The following is a 17,428-nucleotide window of genomic DNA, read 5'->3' as shown; positions in this document are numbered from 1 at the left end:
ATCTTAGATACAGACCTGGCCAGTATCCATGGTCCTGGCTATTACTTAATAAAGCCTCTTTTTGTTCAAATGTATTAGCTGCCAGACTAATCTCTGGTGAATCTCTGAGTGACTGCAGACCCTTTCGTTAGTAAAACAAATGAGATGAACAACAGCCTGGATGTTAAGGACGTAAAAAGGAACTGCAGTATGCATTCAACTAAGGAAGCATAAATTCCACTTCCATGTTCAAGGCATGTGCTAGTAATGGAGGACTGCATCACCCCCCAAAAAGAAACTATAATAAAAGCTTCATTTATCAGCTGTAGTCGATAAGGTTACTATATACCCAGCACAGTGGCACACCTAGAAGATGCAATGGAAGGGAGGGAAGGAAAAGGGGAAGGTAACATTTGAACATGGGAATCTTCAAGCTGGGTAAACTTAGCTGTAGAGCAAAGCTCAGCCAAACTGGTTGTCTTCCTCTTCTCATTTCACCAAAGACCAAACCAAACCAAGGCAAACCAAGATATTCTCAAGTACTTGAGAATCACTGGAGAAATTAACATCCCTTCAATGACTCCAAACCCAATATTACAAAATTATGGTACAAACCAAAGCAACATATGGCTTCATTTCCCATGCTTGGAGGTTTGTATTATCTATGATTACTGGAGATACCTTCTTCTCAAATGCTTCTTTTGCTGAAAAATACAATACAAAATGTTATCATTTTAATAATATTAAATACAGAGTGGGCACGGTGGTGAGAGTCTAGACATTAGACTTCCTGGTAGGCAGACAGACAGAGAGGGGCCATGGCTAGGTAATAAAAATAAAGGTCACCAATTTCCAAGATGGCCAGTGTTGTGTGATACTTTGTTTGTGTTCTGACAAATAAAGCTTGTGTGGAGATCAGAGGGAGGGGAGGGGACAACCTGGAGGAAGAGGACAGACCAGAATGCATGGACAACTGTCGTTTTCTTTACTACTGAGACACTAGGAGAGAAGACGGATTTCCGACAAGATCCCCACTGCTTACGTGAAACCTAAACATTCCAATCCTCTCCACAAAATTCAACTTTATTTATTACTTTATGAAGGAGAATGAAGAGAGGGAGATCTGTGTGTGTGTGTGTGTGTGTGTGTGTGTGTGTGTGTGTGTGTCACACAGGAGTGTGAGGTTGACATGGGTCTCTCTGTAGACCTGTAGCCCAGGCTGGCTTTGAACTCACAGAGCTCCACCTGCTCTGTCTCCCAGTGCATGTGTCAGCCTTGCCCAGCTCAGGTGCTGTCCTTACTTTTGAGGCAGGGTCTCTCAATAAACCTGGCACTCACCCATCTGGCTAGACTGGCTGCCCAGCAAGCCCCAGGGCCCTCCTCGGCCCTACCTCCCCAGCACTAAGATTACAAGCACACACTGCCAGGGCTGACTTTTCTGTGGGGGCTAAGAACTGAACACATGTCCTCCTGCCCCAAAATTTTATTGTTTCATTTTTGGTTTGTTTTTTTTTTTTTTTTTTTTTTTTTTTGGTTTTTGTTTTTTTTGAGACAGGGTTTCTCTGTATAGCCCCTGGCTGTCCTGGAACTCACTCTGTAGACCAGGCTGGCCTCTCAGAGGTCCTCTCGCCTCTACCTCTGGAGTGCTGGAATTGAAGGCATGCACCACCACACCTGGCTAATTACAAATTCTTTAGGGCTAGGGCTGGCCATAGCTCAGAGACAGCACACTTGTGTGGCATGTGTTAAATACCACAAGTCATGAGTAAACAAAGTTTTTGAAAGTGCTATGTCTCTCAAAAAACAAATCCTAAAGAAAACTTTCTCTTTATACTACTTTTAATATTATGCAGAACCTAACACCTGCTCTTACCTCGATTCTGGTTCCATTCATGGGCTTCTCCTAAGTACTTTACATCAAACTGGTACTGTCCATTTATATAAAAATAATCATCAGTACTAAGAATGACTCCACTTGGGTTATCTTCTTGCAAAGTCCTATGAATGACAAAAGGGATTATTTTCATTAATTTTCCTTCCAAAATTCTCTTTTATGGTCATAATTCAAAGAGAAATTTAAGTAATAACATTTAAAGGAACAATAAATTTCAAACAAATTGCACTGGAAATTCTCTAAGCAAAAGTTCAACTCTTGGAAAGAAAAAAAAAAACAAAAAAACCTAAGCCAAGATAGGTCTATTTTGCTTTATACAAATTACTCAGAATACAGTTTGGTTTGGTTTTATCAAACAGGTCTCACGCATCCCAGGCTGGCCTCAAACTTACGACCTAACCAAGGGTGACCCTGAACACTTGATCTTGCAGCCTTCACCTCTCCAGTGCTGAGACTGTAGACATGGCCAGCACACTGGTGCTCTTCTCCTTTGCAACAAGCACGGGTCTGAGCTCTCTGAAATATAGCTGTGAGTATAAACTACGGGTCATGTAGCATGAAGGCTGTTCAGATGTCCAGGACCTATGGAAAAATGCTGTGTGGGTACAGCAGCCTCCCAGTAATTCCAGTGCTTGGAAGATGGAGACGGGAGATGCCTGGAGCAAGCTAGCTAGCATGACCTTTTCAATAAATCCCAAAACCTTGCTGTTCTATCAGGTCTCCTCATGTCACATGCTAATGCTAACTTAATGTTATGGACCATAATCCTACTTATTTCTATAAACAGATAGACAGCTCCTATTCTATGGCAAAAACTTCTGTTCCCTCTCTCAAAACCACACTTCGGCTTTGACCCTGAAACCTAGCTCTACGATCTACACCTTTCAAAGTACTACTTTCATTCCCATTCATTTCACAAACAACTGCCGTAACTGACTTTATATTAATACTTTTAATACAAAATATAAGTAACAGCTGGACGGTGGTGGCACAGCCTTTAATCTCAGCACTCAGGAGGCAGAGTCAGGAAGCTCTCTGTGAGTTCAAGGCCAGCCTGGTCTACAGAGTGAATTCCAGGACAGCCAGGACTGTTTCACAGAGAAACCCTGTCTCGAAAAAAGAAAAAAGGTAACATTAAATTACTTTATATTGCTATTATTGGGCCTAGAGATGTAGCTCAATTGGTAGAATGCTTTCCTACCATGCACAGGGTCCTGGGTTTGATCCCTATTACCACATAAATCAGCTATGATGGCACACACCTGTAATCCCAGCCCTTGAGAGTTTAGAGGCAGGAGTACAGTATCTGTGAGTTTGAGAACAAACTGGAATACAAAACCCTCTAAAAACACACTCCCTCCCCCCATGCTATTGCTAAATCAAATAAAAAGTCAATGGCTACAAAAATAAATTCCAATTCAGGAGGAAAAAAAGAAAATACATCTTAAAGTTTAAGGGCCAAGGGCTCTGGAGAGGAACTAAGGAAGCAATACTATTAACGAACTGCTGTGGGATGGTCTGTATGTCAAGTGTGTTGCTGATTGGTCAATAAATAAATCACTGATTGGCCAGTGGCCAGGCAGGAAGTATAGGCGGGACGAGGAGAATAATTCTGGGAGGCTGAGTCAGAGACACTGCCAGCCCCCACGATGACAAACAGCATGTGAAGATGCTGGTAAACCACGAGCCACGTGGCAAGGTATAGATTAATAGAAATGGATTAATTTAAGCTATAAGAACAGTTAGCAAGAAGCCTGCCACGGCCATACAGTTTGTAAATAATATAAGTCTCTGTGTTTACTTGGTCGGGTCTGAGCGGCTGTGGGACTGGCGGGTGAGTGAGATTTGTCCTGACTGTGGCCAGGCAGGAAAACTCTAGCTACAACAAACACCTTTGAAGCCATAATTACAGGGCTATTTCTAACTATTTCTAACAAAATAAAGCTTTAATTCGAACACTCTGGAGTCAGAGACAGAACTCTGTGAGTTCAAGGCTAGCCTGGTCTGTATAAGATCCTGGCTAGTCAAGGCTACACAGTGAGTGAGACCCTGTCTCAAAAATCAAAAGTAAAAAGTTTAAAATCCTTGGGTTGTGATAACCACTATTCTTCTTTCTTCCTTATAATCATGTTTCATTTGTTTTTTGTGAGGCATTTTATTTTTGTTGTTTTATTGGTTTGGTTTTTTTTTTGTTTTGTTTTGTTTTGTTTATGAGACAGGGCTTCTATGCGTAGAACTTGCTCTGTAGACCAGGCTGGCCTTGAACCCAGGTATCTTACTGTCTCTGCCTCCTGAGTGTTGGGATTGAAATTTGTGCTAGGATTAAAGGTGTGCGCTACCATGCCTGACAATTTCTCTTAGTTTTCAAGTCTGGCTTTTATACCCCATAAACAAAGTTAAACTCATCTTTCTCCCATTCAAATTAGCTCTCATCCACAGAAAGGTATTTCATAGTCTCAGAATCTTAAAACTATCCTTAATTTTTTTCTTTTATCTGTCAAAGATGTTCTGAGAAAAGATTTCAATAACAACTTTTAGAAAAGAGTATTTTTTGGTTTTGTTTTTCAAGACAGAATTTCTCTGTGTAACATCCCTAGCTGTCCTGGAACTCAGTATGTAGATCAGGCTGGCCTCAAACTCAGAGTCTATCTGTCTACCTCTGCCTACCTCTGCCTCCCAAGTGCTGGGATCACAGACATGCACCACCACTACCCAGCCAACGAATATTATCTTAGAAGAAATGGCAACGAAAAAATACTTGCGTTATTAACCACCTGTTTACAAAGTATTCTGTATATTCATGTTAGCTGTACAAATTCATGCATTATTCTTTCGAGAAGATGCCAATCAAACTTCCTACCTTGCCAGAAAGGACTTCCCCGAGCCTGGCAGCCCTCTGAGAAGCACGAGCACTAAGCCCACATAGGCCGTGGTCTTCTTCCTGGCGGGCTGGGCCACGGGGGCCTCCTGCACTTGGTAAGCGCTTGCTCCCTCATTGTTCCTCCATACCTTCGTAGGGGAAGTGTGGGAGATAATGGAGGGTGGGAACGTGTAGTTGACAGGTCTCCAGTGTGCAGCTGTGGTCACAACAGGCGCTACAAAGCCATGGTTGCCTTGAAAGAGGTCAAAAGCAGGAATCATGGGGTTCCAGATAGGTGGAGGCGGCGGAGGGGGGAGGAGCAAAGGGAGAGGGGTGAGGACTGGGCAGTAATTCATGTCCTTCCCCTTTGGTGGCAGTTCAGGATGTTTGTGTGGCTTGAAACCAAATCCTTCAGAGGGCACAAAAACATCAGGCACAGAGGCAGACTTTTGGTCCCCATCTGCACCTGGTAAGTCACGCCCTGGACTTTGCAGAGGAAGATTTGAAGGAACCTGAGGTTCACTGGAACCCAAATCTACGAGGGCTTGAGAACGCTGTGCACTAGGACACTCAGGTTCTAAAAGGTCTTTTGGTCTTTGGTTAAAATTGCCACAACCCCCAACAGAGCCATTTGCTGGATTTAAAGAGCTAGTGAGAGGAGAGTCTTCGGGGAAGCTCCCTTCTAACGCCAGCGTGCTCCCCTGTGGAAAACTTTCAGGCGCATTCAAAACTGAAGGTGAAGTTAGTGGGTTTGAACCTAGCGAAGCAGCAGAACTCTGGAGAACTTCATTGTTTGACCCCGTATTCTGTACAGAAAGAACAGAAGTCATACCACTTGAATCTGAATTCATAAAGGTAGAAGAAGAGTCATTAAAACTCTTAGCATCTTGCAAAGGCAAAAATGAATATACTTGGTCATCAGGGGAAGAATTCAATTTCTCAAAAGCATTCTGTATTAAGGAATCCAAGTCTTCAGTTAGCTGCATATCCAAAAATGAATCCAGTTTTGAGTCTTCACTCTCCTCTGCAGGAGGCTGCATCTCCATCACCGCACGTCCTGACACGCCTGGCTTGTCCTCACAAGCAGCCGTTGGTGAAAGGGAGTCTTCCATCTTGGCATCCGCTGCAGACAACTCTAGCAGACAGTCCATGGCATTTTCAACTGCATGAGAACAATAAGAGTAACAGCAAAAATGCATATACACACTGAAAATGTATCAGTATCCAGGTCATCTTTGGAAAATTAACACTACTCTAGGAAATCAAAATCTACGTTAGCTAAGTATCAGAGACAGAGCCATGGAATGGTGTTCTTTCAAACTGTAATAAACTACTATCAACTAAAAATCTTTGATCAGTTTAATGAGTATAAACAAAGACTACATGTATTAGGGTCATTTATAAAGGTCCTAAAGTCAGCTGATTCATTCAACAATTATTTACCTAGTGGATGTCCTATTAAGGATAAAATATTTTAAATATGTATTCTCTTAGTAAATCTATTCATTTACATGGTCCACACTATGTTTTTCACAACATAAAAAAATATATGCAAGCCGAGAGGTGGTGGCGCACGCCTTTAATCCCAGCACTCGGGAGGCAGAGGCAGGCAGATCTCTGTGAGTTCGAGGCCAGCCTGGTCTCCAAAGTGAGTTCCAGGAAAGGCGCAAAGCTACACAGAGAAACCCTGTCTCAAAAAAAAAACAAACAAACCATATATATATATGCATCAGAAAAACTTTGCACAAAAATGAAGGCATATTTTTAATACAAAGGATTTTATAAAATTCAAATGGACTATAAAGACATGTACATTAAAATATATCATAATATAAATTAAGCAGTGTATACTTCTAATAACGTAGAAATACTATAGTGATAGGAGAACAGGAAAGATTTCACATAAAGTAATATATGATCTGGCACTTAGAAGATTAAAAATCAAATTGCCAAACAGGGCAAAAGTTAAAGCCAAGCTTGAAAATACAAAACCACCTTTAGTCCCAGCACTCGGAAGGCAGAGGCAGGTGGATCTCTGTGAGCCAGCCTGGTCTACATAGAGAGATCCAGGACAGCAGAGGGCTACACAGTGAGACCTTGTCTCAAAAAGAAAATATAAAACCTGTTTCAAGTACTCGCAGAAGTTGGGCGGAGAGTTAGCCCCCAGGGTTCTGTGCAGTGGATAAAGGAGGGAGAAAAAACTGGAGGAGAATGAGTAGAACTGAGAGGGTCCTGGATGGCACACTTGGTTTTCTAAGGGAATGTAGGAAGGAAAACTACCAGCCACAGCATTTGGGCACGGAGCATTACAGATCACCTCACTGAGTCTTCCATTAACACTGAAGATCTACCACCATCCTAGAAAGCTTAAAGGAACTGAGGCTCAACGAAGCATTAGGAACTGGACCCAAGGGACGCAGTAACAGAGCAGGCCGCTGTGTCTGACTCCAATGCTGAGCTCTCGTTGTAAGGTTTCCACATGGAGAGCTAGGGATGCTGCTCAGCGGCAGAGCGCTGGTCAGAATGCTTGAGGCCCCGGGTTTGACAACAGGCACCACAAGAAAAAAGGAATCTTGCCCGGCGGTGGTGGCGCACACCTTTAATCCCAGCACTCAGGAGGCAAGGGCAGGCGGATCTCTGTGAGTTCGAGGCTAGCCTAGTCTACAGAGTGAGTTCCAGGACAGGCTCCAAAGCTACACAGAGAAACCCTGCCTCGAAGAAAAAAAAAGAAAAAAGAAAAGAAAAAAGGAATCTTTAAGTGAAATTTGGAGGTCTTTTTTATTTTGTTTCCGTTTTGAACTGTTTTGTCTAAAGGAAGATAAAGACGGAAAAAGCACAGAACACAGGACCCAGCTCTGTTGTGGAGTCAGAACACCATCATTCAATCTCTACGTGGTCGGTATGACCCTTCAAACAAGCTGGCTAACCTCACTGAGCTGACCTTGTTTGTAATGCGGGGACAATAAAAACACCTACCTCATGGGTTGTTGTGGGGTTAAATGAGATAATCCATGAAAAGTGCCGTGCCCAAGGACTGGCACCTAGCAAGCACCCAATTAATGTTCCCTTAAGAGAAAACAAAGAGGGTTGGAGGGCAAGCCTGGCAGAGAGGTCAGTTAGGAGCACAGAGCAAAACTGCAAAGACAAGAAGCCGAAACACCAGAACAAAGTACAGGGTTGAAAAAGCAAACGGAAGAAAAGCCAAAACCCTACACCGCAGATAAACCAAAAATGACCAACCAGAGAACTAGCATATTTATAAGAACAGCAGTATAAAGTACAATACCAAGATACAGAGGTAATTATCATTAGAAAGAAGTCTTAAACAGACTGCTAGAAAATCTAAAACTATGATATAAAAATAATCTTAAAAACTAAATGAATAATTTATATAAAATATGAGAAAACCTCAAATATAAAAATATTCAACATTATTCTTCATTTTAAAAAATTAAGAAAAGGCACAATTTTATTCCTATGAAGACCTTAAAATAATTATTCACAATGCTGAGAAGGCTGTGGTGGTGTTACATACCGGCATACCTCACTGGTAGGTAATTTAGCAGTATATTTCCAAGACCAGAAAACTATTCTTTTTTTTTAATATATTAATTTTTATTTTAAGTACATTGGTGTTTTGCCATGGGTATCAGGTTCCCTGGAGCTGGGGTTACAGACAGTTGTGAGCTGCCATGTGGTTGCTGGAAATTGAACCCAGGTCCTCTGGAAGAGCAGTCAGAGCTCTTAACCACTGAGCCATCTCTCAAGCCCCAGAAAACTTTTTTTTTGTTTGTTTGTTTTTTTGTTTTTTTTGTTTTTCGAGACAGGGTTTCTCTGTGTAGCCCTGACTGTCCTTGATCTCGCTCTGTAGATCAGGCTGGCCTCGAACTCACAGAGATCCACCTGGCTCTGCCTCCCAAGTGCTGGGATTAAAGGCATGCACCACCACCACCTGGCCAGAAAATTATTCTTAACCTGTGGTGCAAGAAATAAAGCTTTGGGTCTAAGAAGAGAAGCTAAAGGCAGACTATAAAATGCCATCAATGCTATTATTCAAAGTATTCATAACATCAAGTGTTTACAAAGAAGGTCTACAGGAGATCCTGAAAAAGAGAAATGAGTCTGTTAGGACATAGAATAATATGGTTGTAATTCCTCACTGCCTTATACATGTATGTTCTACAGATAAAAGTTAAAGACAACAAAATTAGGAAATAAGTGTATTAGTTACAGCACACTACCTGCTATCATTTCTGAGCACCAAATGAACCCTGGGTTTTGGTACATATCATAACAGGAGAGACATGCTCACATCGCAGCTCACACAAAGATGTAGAATGTCAGTTTACCAGGCATTAGCAAGACCTTCAAATCTAGAATGATCTTATCTTATAATAACCATAGCCAAAAACAATATTAACTTTTATCCACTCAGGCAACTTAAGAGTTCTTTTTGCCTACAAACATACTTCTAAACAATTTATTACAGGTATTTATAGTACACTATACTGAAGTCTTTACCAAAATCAAACAACAAAATAAACCTTTAATCCTCACCAAAAAAGTCCTACCCTATTCGATACATACTATTATTTCTCATTAACAAATAAGGCAAACAAACTCAAAGATGTTAATAGCACCAACCTGTCTAGAGATAAGAGAGAATGAAGTGTAGATTCTATTTGTATTCGTGCCTCTTACATCTACAACAGTACATTTCTTTACAGTGGAAAGCATCTCTATTTTTCATGTCTCTAGTGATACCAAACTTAATACCTTTGTCTATGGGAGATACTTAACATACAATAAACAAAATATCATTTTTCTGCATTGCTATTCATCATGGTATAGAACATGAAGTCTTCTTATAAGATGCAAAGGATTCAAACTCAACTTTTCTCACCTTTAAAATCACATTCAGAAAGCATCAAATACACTACATCAGGATCCAGAGCAGAAAACATCTCTGAGATACTGGTGAAGAGTTCTTCCTGATCAATTTTTGTCTCACTCTTGGAAGGAAGAGTAGTGGTTGGCTCCTCAGGACTAGCAACACGGGATACGACAACTTCCTGAGAGTTTGCAGTCTTCCGAAAAGGATTGCCCCCAAGATTTTTCCTTTTCCTTGGCATTCTGACTTCCAAAACTACAATATTGCCCTTTTCAAAAAAATTTAAAGGTTTTTGACATTTAAATCATAATTCAAAGAAAAAATTGTATTAAAAATCTTGCAAATCCAGTAGTAATAGGACCTAAAATAGAAAGCAAGTAAAAATACTCAGACTACGTAGTTATATTTCCACTTCTAAGATGGAATGACATCTCTGTGTAACTCTAAGTACCACTGACTCTGGCAGCAAGGTCAAAACACGTCAGTTTATCCCCAAAGCACTCCAGTTTTGTCAGGGTTGGACACGCTAAAAACTAAAATCACAATATAGCCTAACATAGTTCTAAATAATAATGTACTGTTTTAATATCACTATTTAATCTCTTAGGCATAAAAGGGCTCATAAACATGACCAGAACACCCATTGAACACTTCTACTCAGATATCTAATAGGCATCCTAAACTTGACCTGTCCGAGACTGAGCCCCCAATCACCCCTTCAAACCTGCTCTCCTGGTTCTTCCATCTCAGTTAATGTAACTCTAACCTTCTAGATGCTCAGGTCAAAATCTTGGAATAACCCTTGCCTCTCGTCCAGGTGGAAAGACAACCCGGCAATGCAGTTCCTCAAATGTGCTTCTCCTTACTCCACTGCCGTCACCCCAGACTTAACATCACAGCCTTTCTACTAGATCACACTACCAGACTAACCAATCACTCCACTTCCGTTCTTTTTCTTTCAGTCTACTTAACACCGGCAGTGACAGCTAATTCACAGGCTGTGTGACACCTTCCTTCTGCTAACTGTCCCTGACTTCCCATCTCACTCAGGATAGAGCGCCACTAAAGAAGCGCGTCATGCAGACCCTTGCCACCAGGGTCCCACCATCCCCTAACCGCCCCTGACTTGCCACCTGAAGCACAGCCTCCTGGCTCTTTTGCTCCTCTTCAAACGTTTCAGCCATGCTCCAACCTGGGACCCTTTACACTCTGGCTCCCTCTACCCACTTTTCTACCAGGTATCTATAAAATGGATTTTCTCACCACCTTATTATTACTCAAATGTGACCATTTTGTGAATTCAGTACAACAAATCTTCTCATGTAGCCCAGGTGACCCTGAACTCCCTATACATCCAAGAATGACTCTGAACCTCTGATCCTCCTGCCTCCACCTCCAGTTTTATGTGGTGCTAGGATCAAACCCCGGGGCTTTGTGTATGCTAGGCAAACACTCTACTAACTGAGCTGCATCCGCACTCCCCTCAAAGCCATACTTCATTTCTTCCTTGCATTTTCTTCCTACATGTTTGTTATCTTCTAGTATGTTATTCGCTTACTGCGTTTATTTACCAATGTGCCTACTATCCTATCCCGTAGGATTAAGTTCCACAAGGGGAGGGACTTGTGGATCTGGAGTACATCCACAGTCTACTTGTTTTCTCTGCTTGGATATGTCTAATAAACAGCTCCAACATATCATCTCTAAAATTAATCATCTCTTTAAAACCTCCGAAATGCCTTGATATTTTTCCCAAAATCTCCCCTAACTTGCTCCTACATTCCTCTCCCCTAACTTGTCCCCAGGGCAGCACAGTCCCTAGAGTCTATTTTCAACATATCAGCCACAGAAATCTTCACAAAACCCAGTCAGCGTGGATCAGGGTTTTACATTCAGAGTAAAAGCTCAAGTTCATTCAATGGCCTGCCTCCCTGCCAGCCTTGAAATACTCTTCCCATAAGATATGAGCATTGGTGATTCTCACTCTAAAATTTGTGTTCTCTTTCCAGGTGTCATATTCAAGGATCTCTTTCCTGACTATCCAAAGTCAACTATCCCACTCCGACCGTCCGTCTCCATCTCCCCTTTCCAGCTAACCAACTCGCTGCCCTTGACATCTTTAACATACTATAAAATTTACCTTTTCATTAAATCTGTGTCATAGCTGCCTCCACTTCCAGTAATATGACAGCCACCAGCCACATGTGCCTAAATTTAAATTAATTAAAATTAAAGAAAATTACTTTTTACATATCATATCAGATGTAAGTAGAATTTAGAGCAAAGATTATCAGAGGGCACAAGAGAGGTCACTGTGTAATAATAGGACTAATCCACCAGAAAAAGATAACATCACTAAATGTGTCTGCATCAAAAACGTGACCACAAACAGCAAAGATCAAAACTGACAGAACTAAAAGGAAAAGTAAACAAATTTCACGTTAGTCAAGATATCAGTACCACACTATCAGCAGTTTGTAGAACAACTAGACAGTACCCAAGAATACAGAGCCCAACACCACAAACAATTAGGGATCTAGTCAAGAACATTCATGGAACATTCCTCTTCACAGTGGCAGAACAGACATTCCTTCAAACGCACACAGAAGTTACCACGATAAACCATAACCTACAAGACATAACAAGTCTTAACGAGCTTCAAAGAACTGAGAGTCTGTATGCTCTCTAACTGCAAAGAAACAAACCAGAAATCAGTACAGAAAGACAACAGGAGAACCTTCAAACACTTGGAACGTGAGCAACATAATTTTTTAACCGATCAATAAGTCAACAGGACCAAGTCTTGGAGCTGGGGAAGATAGGTCAATCTGAAAAAAGCTTGAGGCACCAGCATAAGGACCTGACTTCAGTCCCCAGAACCCCATAAAAAGCTAGGCATAGTACAGTTGCTTAAACTCCCAGAGCAGAGAAGGAAAGAGAAGAAAGCGCCCTGGAGCTCACTGGCCAGTGAGCCAAGCCATGAAAATGAAACCCGCAAAGACACTACATTAGTAAATTATAGGGTTATCTCACTAAAGCAAACATATATTGAGACAGTAACAGATAAGCTGCTCTTTTGGTCACTGTGACAAAATACTTGCAATAAACTAGAGAGGAATTATTTATTTTGAGTCATGGTGTCGGGGTTTAGCTCCTGTCGAATGGCTCCATTGCTATGGCCCCTAGGATGAGGCAGATCAGACAGCCATGACAGTGACAGGGAGGCTGCTTCCCGCCAGCTTCTGGAGGAGGAAGTGAGAAGTGCAGGGACCACCTTCACAGGGATGCTGCCTCCCTGCTCAGTACCTACTTCCTCCAACCAGGACCCACTTCCTGGTTTCCACCCTTTTTAATTAATGCCAAATTATGAACTGACCAGTGAACAGATCCATTGACTACATCAAAGCCCTTGTGATGCAATCACCTCTCTAAGCCCATGTCCACCAGCTAGGGACGAGGCCTTTAACACGAGAGCCCTCTGGACACTTTATATGCAAACTTCAACCACTTCAGTTACATTAGTGACATACAAATGCAAGGCACCAATTTATTACTATGACTCTTTTAATGTTTGAAAATTCAATCAATACCATTCTGGTATTAACAAAACAAAGGGAAAAAATGACACAATCAACTCACTGTGCACAGAGCACCGATTTGAAAAAACACCCACAGGTGCTCACACTAACTCGAACAAACCAGAAGTAGAAGGAAATGATGAGGGCACTTACAATGCCTCCACTGAGCTGTAAACTGCTGACGCTTTCCTTCTGCAAACAGAAAAGCAGATGCTTGCTACGCTCACTTCCTTACTACACTGTATCAGAGGTCACAGGCAGCATGCAGGCTGGAAAGGAAATAAAAGTTCTTGGGGAAAAAAGCCAGGTGTGACAGGCCAGATCTCTGTGAGTTCCAGGCCAGCCTGGTCTAAAGAGTGAATTCCAGGACAGCTAGGCTATGTCTCAAAAAGCCAGGAAAAAATAAAAATGTTCTAAGTAAAAGAAATACGTATACAGAACTATCATTATAGAGCACTGAATTCATCAGGTATTTTAGCAAGGTTGATGGCATGTTTTGATAACTATATTGCTGTTGTTACTATTAAGTGTGCTTGAGAAGTGAGGGTAGGGGTGGGTGTGCCACGATCCACATGTGGAGTTAGTTTATCTCCCTCTACCTTACATGAGTTCCACAGATCCAATTCAGACCTTCAGGCTTGCAGAACAATGTTCTACCCCAGCTCCACCTGTATTTCTGTATGTTAGCAACCAGTAGAAAGAGGATTTAGCTAGGAACACAGCTCAGTGGTTCATGAGGCTGCTCTGGGTTCTATGCCAAGTATCAAAGCGGGTAGGAGCAGCAGCAAGCAGAGGGAGAGGAAAAGTCAGGAAAATCTAGATCTCAAGTTCATTTCTCAGTCCTTACCTTTTCACAGCTGATCCACTCATCCTGAGATCAGTCTCCTAGAGGACACTACCACTCTCGGGGGTTTCTTATCTCTCCCCTTGAAACAATGGAGTGGCCAAGGCTTATTCAGTCTTCAGACCTCTTTTTGTCTGCCTCATCTACTCTTAGGTGGTTTCATTCAACCTAATTGCCTAAAACCCAAACAACATGCTAACAAATTACCATGTTCTAATTTAACAAGCAACTCTTCCTGGCTTTGACATCAAACTCCCCACTGAGTTTGATCCTCAGCTGGTAGATCTGATGGTTGAGATGTGACTAGATCACAAGAGCTCTGACGTAATCAAGATCAACACACGAATGGATTAACCATTGGACAGTGGACCTGGAGGTGGAACTTGTTTGGAGGAAGCAGAAGTAGGTCACTCTACCAGGTGTGACATAAAGAGTCTGTCTGGCCCTAGTCCTTCCTGTCTCCCTATCTGATTCACCCAACTCCAGGGAGAAAACTGCTCTGCTCTCCACATGCTCCAGCCATGGTTTTTTGCCTCACCCGAGTGCCCACAAGCAAAAGAGCCAGTGTGCTGCTAGAAACCTCTGAAACAAGGAGCAGCAGCAATCCTTCCTCCCTTAAACTCTCTCCTCCAGTTCAGACATACACAGTATTCAATAAACATCCAAGCCAGGCATGTGTAAATCTCAGCTAAGGATAATGCCAGCTGCCGAAAACAAAACGTAATAGTCATTTCGTTGTTGTTTTAAAACAGTATCTCACTCCACAGGCCCAGCTGGCTTCCTCCTGGCAGAGTGCTGGGACTGGAAGCTGGTACCACACAAGCAGCTCCTGACTCCCTTTTCCCTCACAATTCATATCTCAAGCACTTTGCAAAACCTGCTAATTCAAAATTCAAAATACGTTTGGTAGCTGGGCACAATGGCTAACACCTTTGATCCCAGTACTCAGGAGGCAGAGGCAGGGGTATCTCTGTGAGTTTGAGGCCAGCCTGGTCTACGTAGTGAGTTCCAGGACAGCCAAAGCTACATAGTGAGACCCTGTCTTGAAAAAACATGTAAAAAAGAAAAGGTACGTTTGGTAATCCAACCAATTCTCATTATCTCCACCTGGATTAAAGATAGCATCCTCTTATCTGGACATACTTTTAAGTGTGTGGGCTCCCAATTACCTATTATTATATCATCTTTATTAAAACATAATATATGTATCATAAAATTCACTAGCTAGTGGTTCTCAACCTTTCTAATGCTATGACACTTTAATACAGTTCCTCATGTTGTGGTGACCCCAACCATAAAATTACTTTGTTGCTACCTCATAACTGTAATTTTGCTACTGTTATGAATCTTAATGTAAATATCTGTGTTTTCCAACGGTCCGTTGGAAAAGGTCATTCGATCTCCAAGGGGGTCATAATCCACGGGTTGAGAACCACTGATTTAGGGTATTTTCTTTCTATTTATACCTGTGTGTGTGTGTGTGTGTGTGTGTGTGTGTGTGTGTGTGTGTGTGTGTTTGTGCTTAGTTGTCTATATGTGTACCACGCACATGCAGGTGCCCTCAGAAGCCAGAAGAGTGTGTCAGAACTCCTTAAACTAGAGATAGAGGTGGTTGTAAACTGCACAGAATGGTGCTGGGAGCCAAACCCTGAGTCTCTGCAAGAGCAGCAAGTACTGGTAACTGCTGAGATACACCTCTGCAGCCTCTTTCTTCTTTCTAATTTATTGCTTGGGTTTTTGGTGTCTGTGGTGCAAAGGATTAAACCCAGGGCCTCACATATACTAGGCAGGTGCAACTCCACTAGTCTAAAATTTACCATTGGAATTGAAAGCACACAATTCAGGTTTTTCAGTATATTTACGGAACTGTACAATTGCCACGACAACCTAATTCCAGAACATTCCTAACATAGCCTCACCCATGAGCACTCCATCCCGTTTCCCCGCTCACCCCTGTCAACCACAAATCTGTTTATGGAGACTGCCACTCAGGGACACTGTGTAAATGGAGCCATGCAATATGGCTTTTCATCACATTTGCGTTCTGTTTCGCTTTACATTTTCAAACTTCACCCAAGTTGTAGCCTATGACAGCAGCACTTCATTCACTTTGTTGCTAAGCAACAGGCTATGGTCCAAACACACTGTATCTTATTTAACAACTTTCCAAAGGATGGAAATTTGAATACCTTTTTGATTATAATACATATTCTTACTCTAAGCATTCTTTTTTAAATATTTATTTTATGTGCATGGGTGTTTGCCTGCAAGTTCCTAAGTGTACCACATGTGTACAGTGCCCAAGGAGGCTAGAAGGGAACGTTGAGTCCCAGAAACTGGAATTAGAGACAGTTGTTAGCCAACATGTAGGTGCTTGGAATTAATCTGAGTCCTCTGGAAGAGCAGCCAGTGCTTTTAACCACTGAGCCATCTCTCCAGCCCCCTTCTAAACCTTCCTGAATACGAGTTTTGTAGTTACATGTTTTCATATTTCTGAAAATGGAATTCTGAGTCAGATGGTAAGTGCCCTTTGAGGAACCACTGGACTATTTTTCCTGGAGGTGCGTCACTGCCATCCCCTGGCAATGTGCAAGGGCTCCAACTTCACTCCACTCTCACCAGGACCTGTTACTGCTCTTCTTTTCAACTACAGCAATTTTATTTAGATTTACCTAGTCTGGCTTAATATGTTCAAGGTTATATGTACATTACCGCTTGTGGATCTTCTTTGAAGCAACGTCCATTTGCATTACTTGCTCCTTTTTTTTTTCTTTTTTTTTTTTGGTTTTTCGAGATAGGGTTTCTCTTTGTAGCTTTGTGCCTTTCCTAGAACTCACTCTGTAGCCCAAGCTGGCCTCGAACTCACAGAGATCCGCCTGCCTCTGCCTCCCGAGTGCTGGGAGCTTGCTCCTTCTAAAATTGAGTTGTTTTACTGCTAAGTAGAAACAAGGTTCCTCATTCTACTCAGTAAGAGAGAATTTTAGGCAATGTGGTGGTCTGAATAAGAACGCACCTGCACAGGCTCAAATATTTGAATGCTACAGTCACTAGGGAGTGGCCCTATCTGAAAAGGATTAGAGGGTTAGGAGGTGTAGACTGGGCCCAGCAGGCTCTGTTTCTATCCCCACCCCAGCCCCTCTCCCTCCCTGCTGGCAGATTAGGATGTAACTCTCAGCTGCTTCTCCATCACCACCCTGCCCAAAGCCATGCTCCCTGCCATGATAATGAACTAAGCCTCTGAAACTGTCAAGTTCCCGATTAAATGGTTTCTTGTAGAAGAGTTGCCTTGGTCATGCTGTTTACTCACACCAACAGGACAGTGACTAAGACAGGCAGTCACTAAAAACTATGTTTTGAGCTGAATGTAGGAGAGGACAGCTAT

At 42.1% G+C, this 17,428-nt stretch overlaps 1 protein-coding gene across 1 annotated transcript in view; it reads right to left on the bottom strand.

Moving 5' to 3' along the window:
- N4bp2 (NEDD4 binding protein 2) overlaps positions 1–17,428 on the bottom strand; it is a 68,789-nt gene that overhangs the window by 37,602 nt on the left and 13,759 nt on the right. The window contains exons 4-8 of the mRNA XM_059275920.1: positions 11,765–11,832; positions 9,637–9,985; positions 4,734–5,895; positions 1,853–1,977; positions 595–683 (exon numbers count right to left, since the gene is read on the bottom strand). Coding sequence (XP_059131903.1) covers positions 595–683; positions 1,853–1,977; positions 4,734–5,895; positions 9,637–9,865 — 1,605 coding nt within the window. The 5' untranslated portion in view covers positions 9,866–9,985; positions 11,765–11,832. The remainder of the gene's footprint in view (positions 1–594; positions 684–1,852; positions 1,978–4,733; positions 5,896–9,636; positions 9,986–11,764; positions 11,833–17,428) is intronic.

The sequence above is a fragment of the Peromyscus eremicus genome, chromosome 10, assembly GCF_949786415.1.
Source record: "Peromyscus eremicus chromosome 10, PerEre_H2_v1, whole genome shotgun sequence".
NCBI classification, from domain to species: domain Eukaryota; kingdom Metazoa; phylum Chordata; class Mammalia; order Rodentia; family Cricetidae; genus Peromyscus; species Peromyscus eremicus.
The sequence above is the reverse complement of the archived record's forward strand: the minus strand, read 5'-3'. Positions and strand labels throughout refer to the sequence as shown.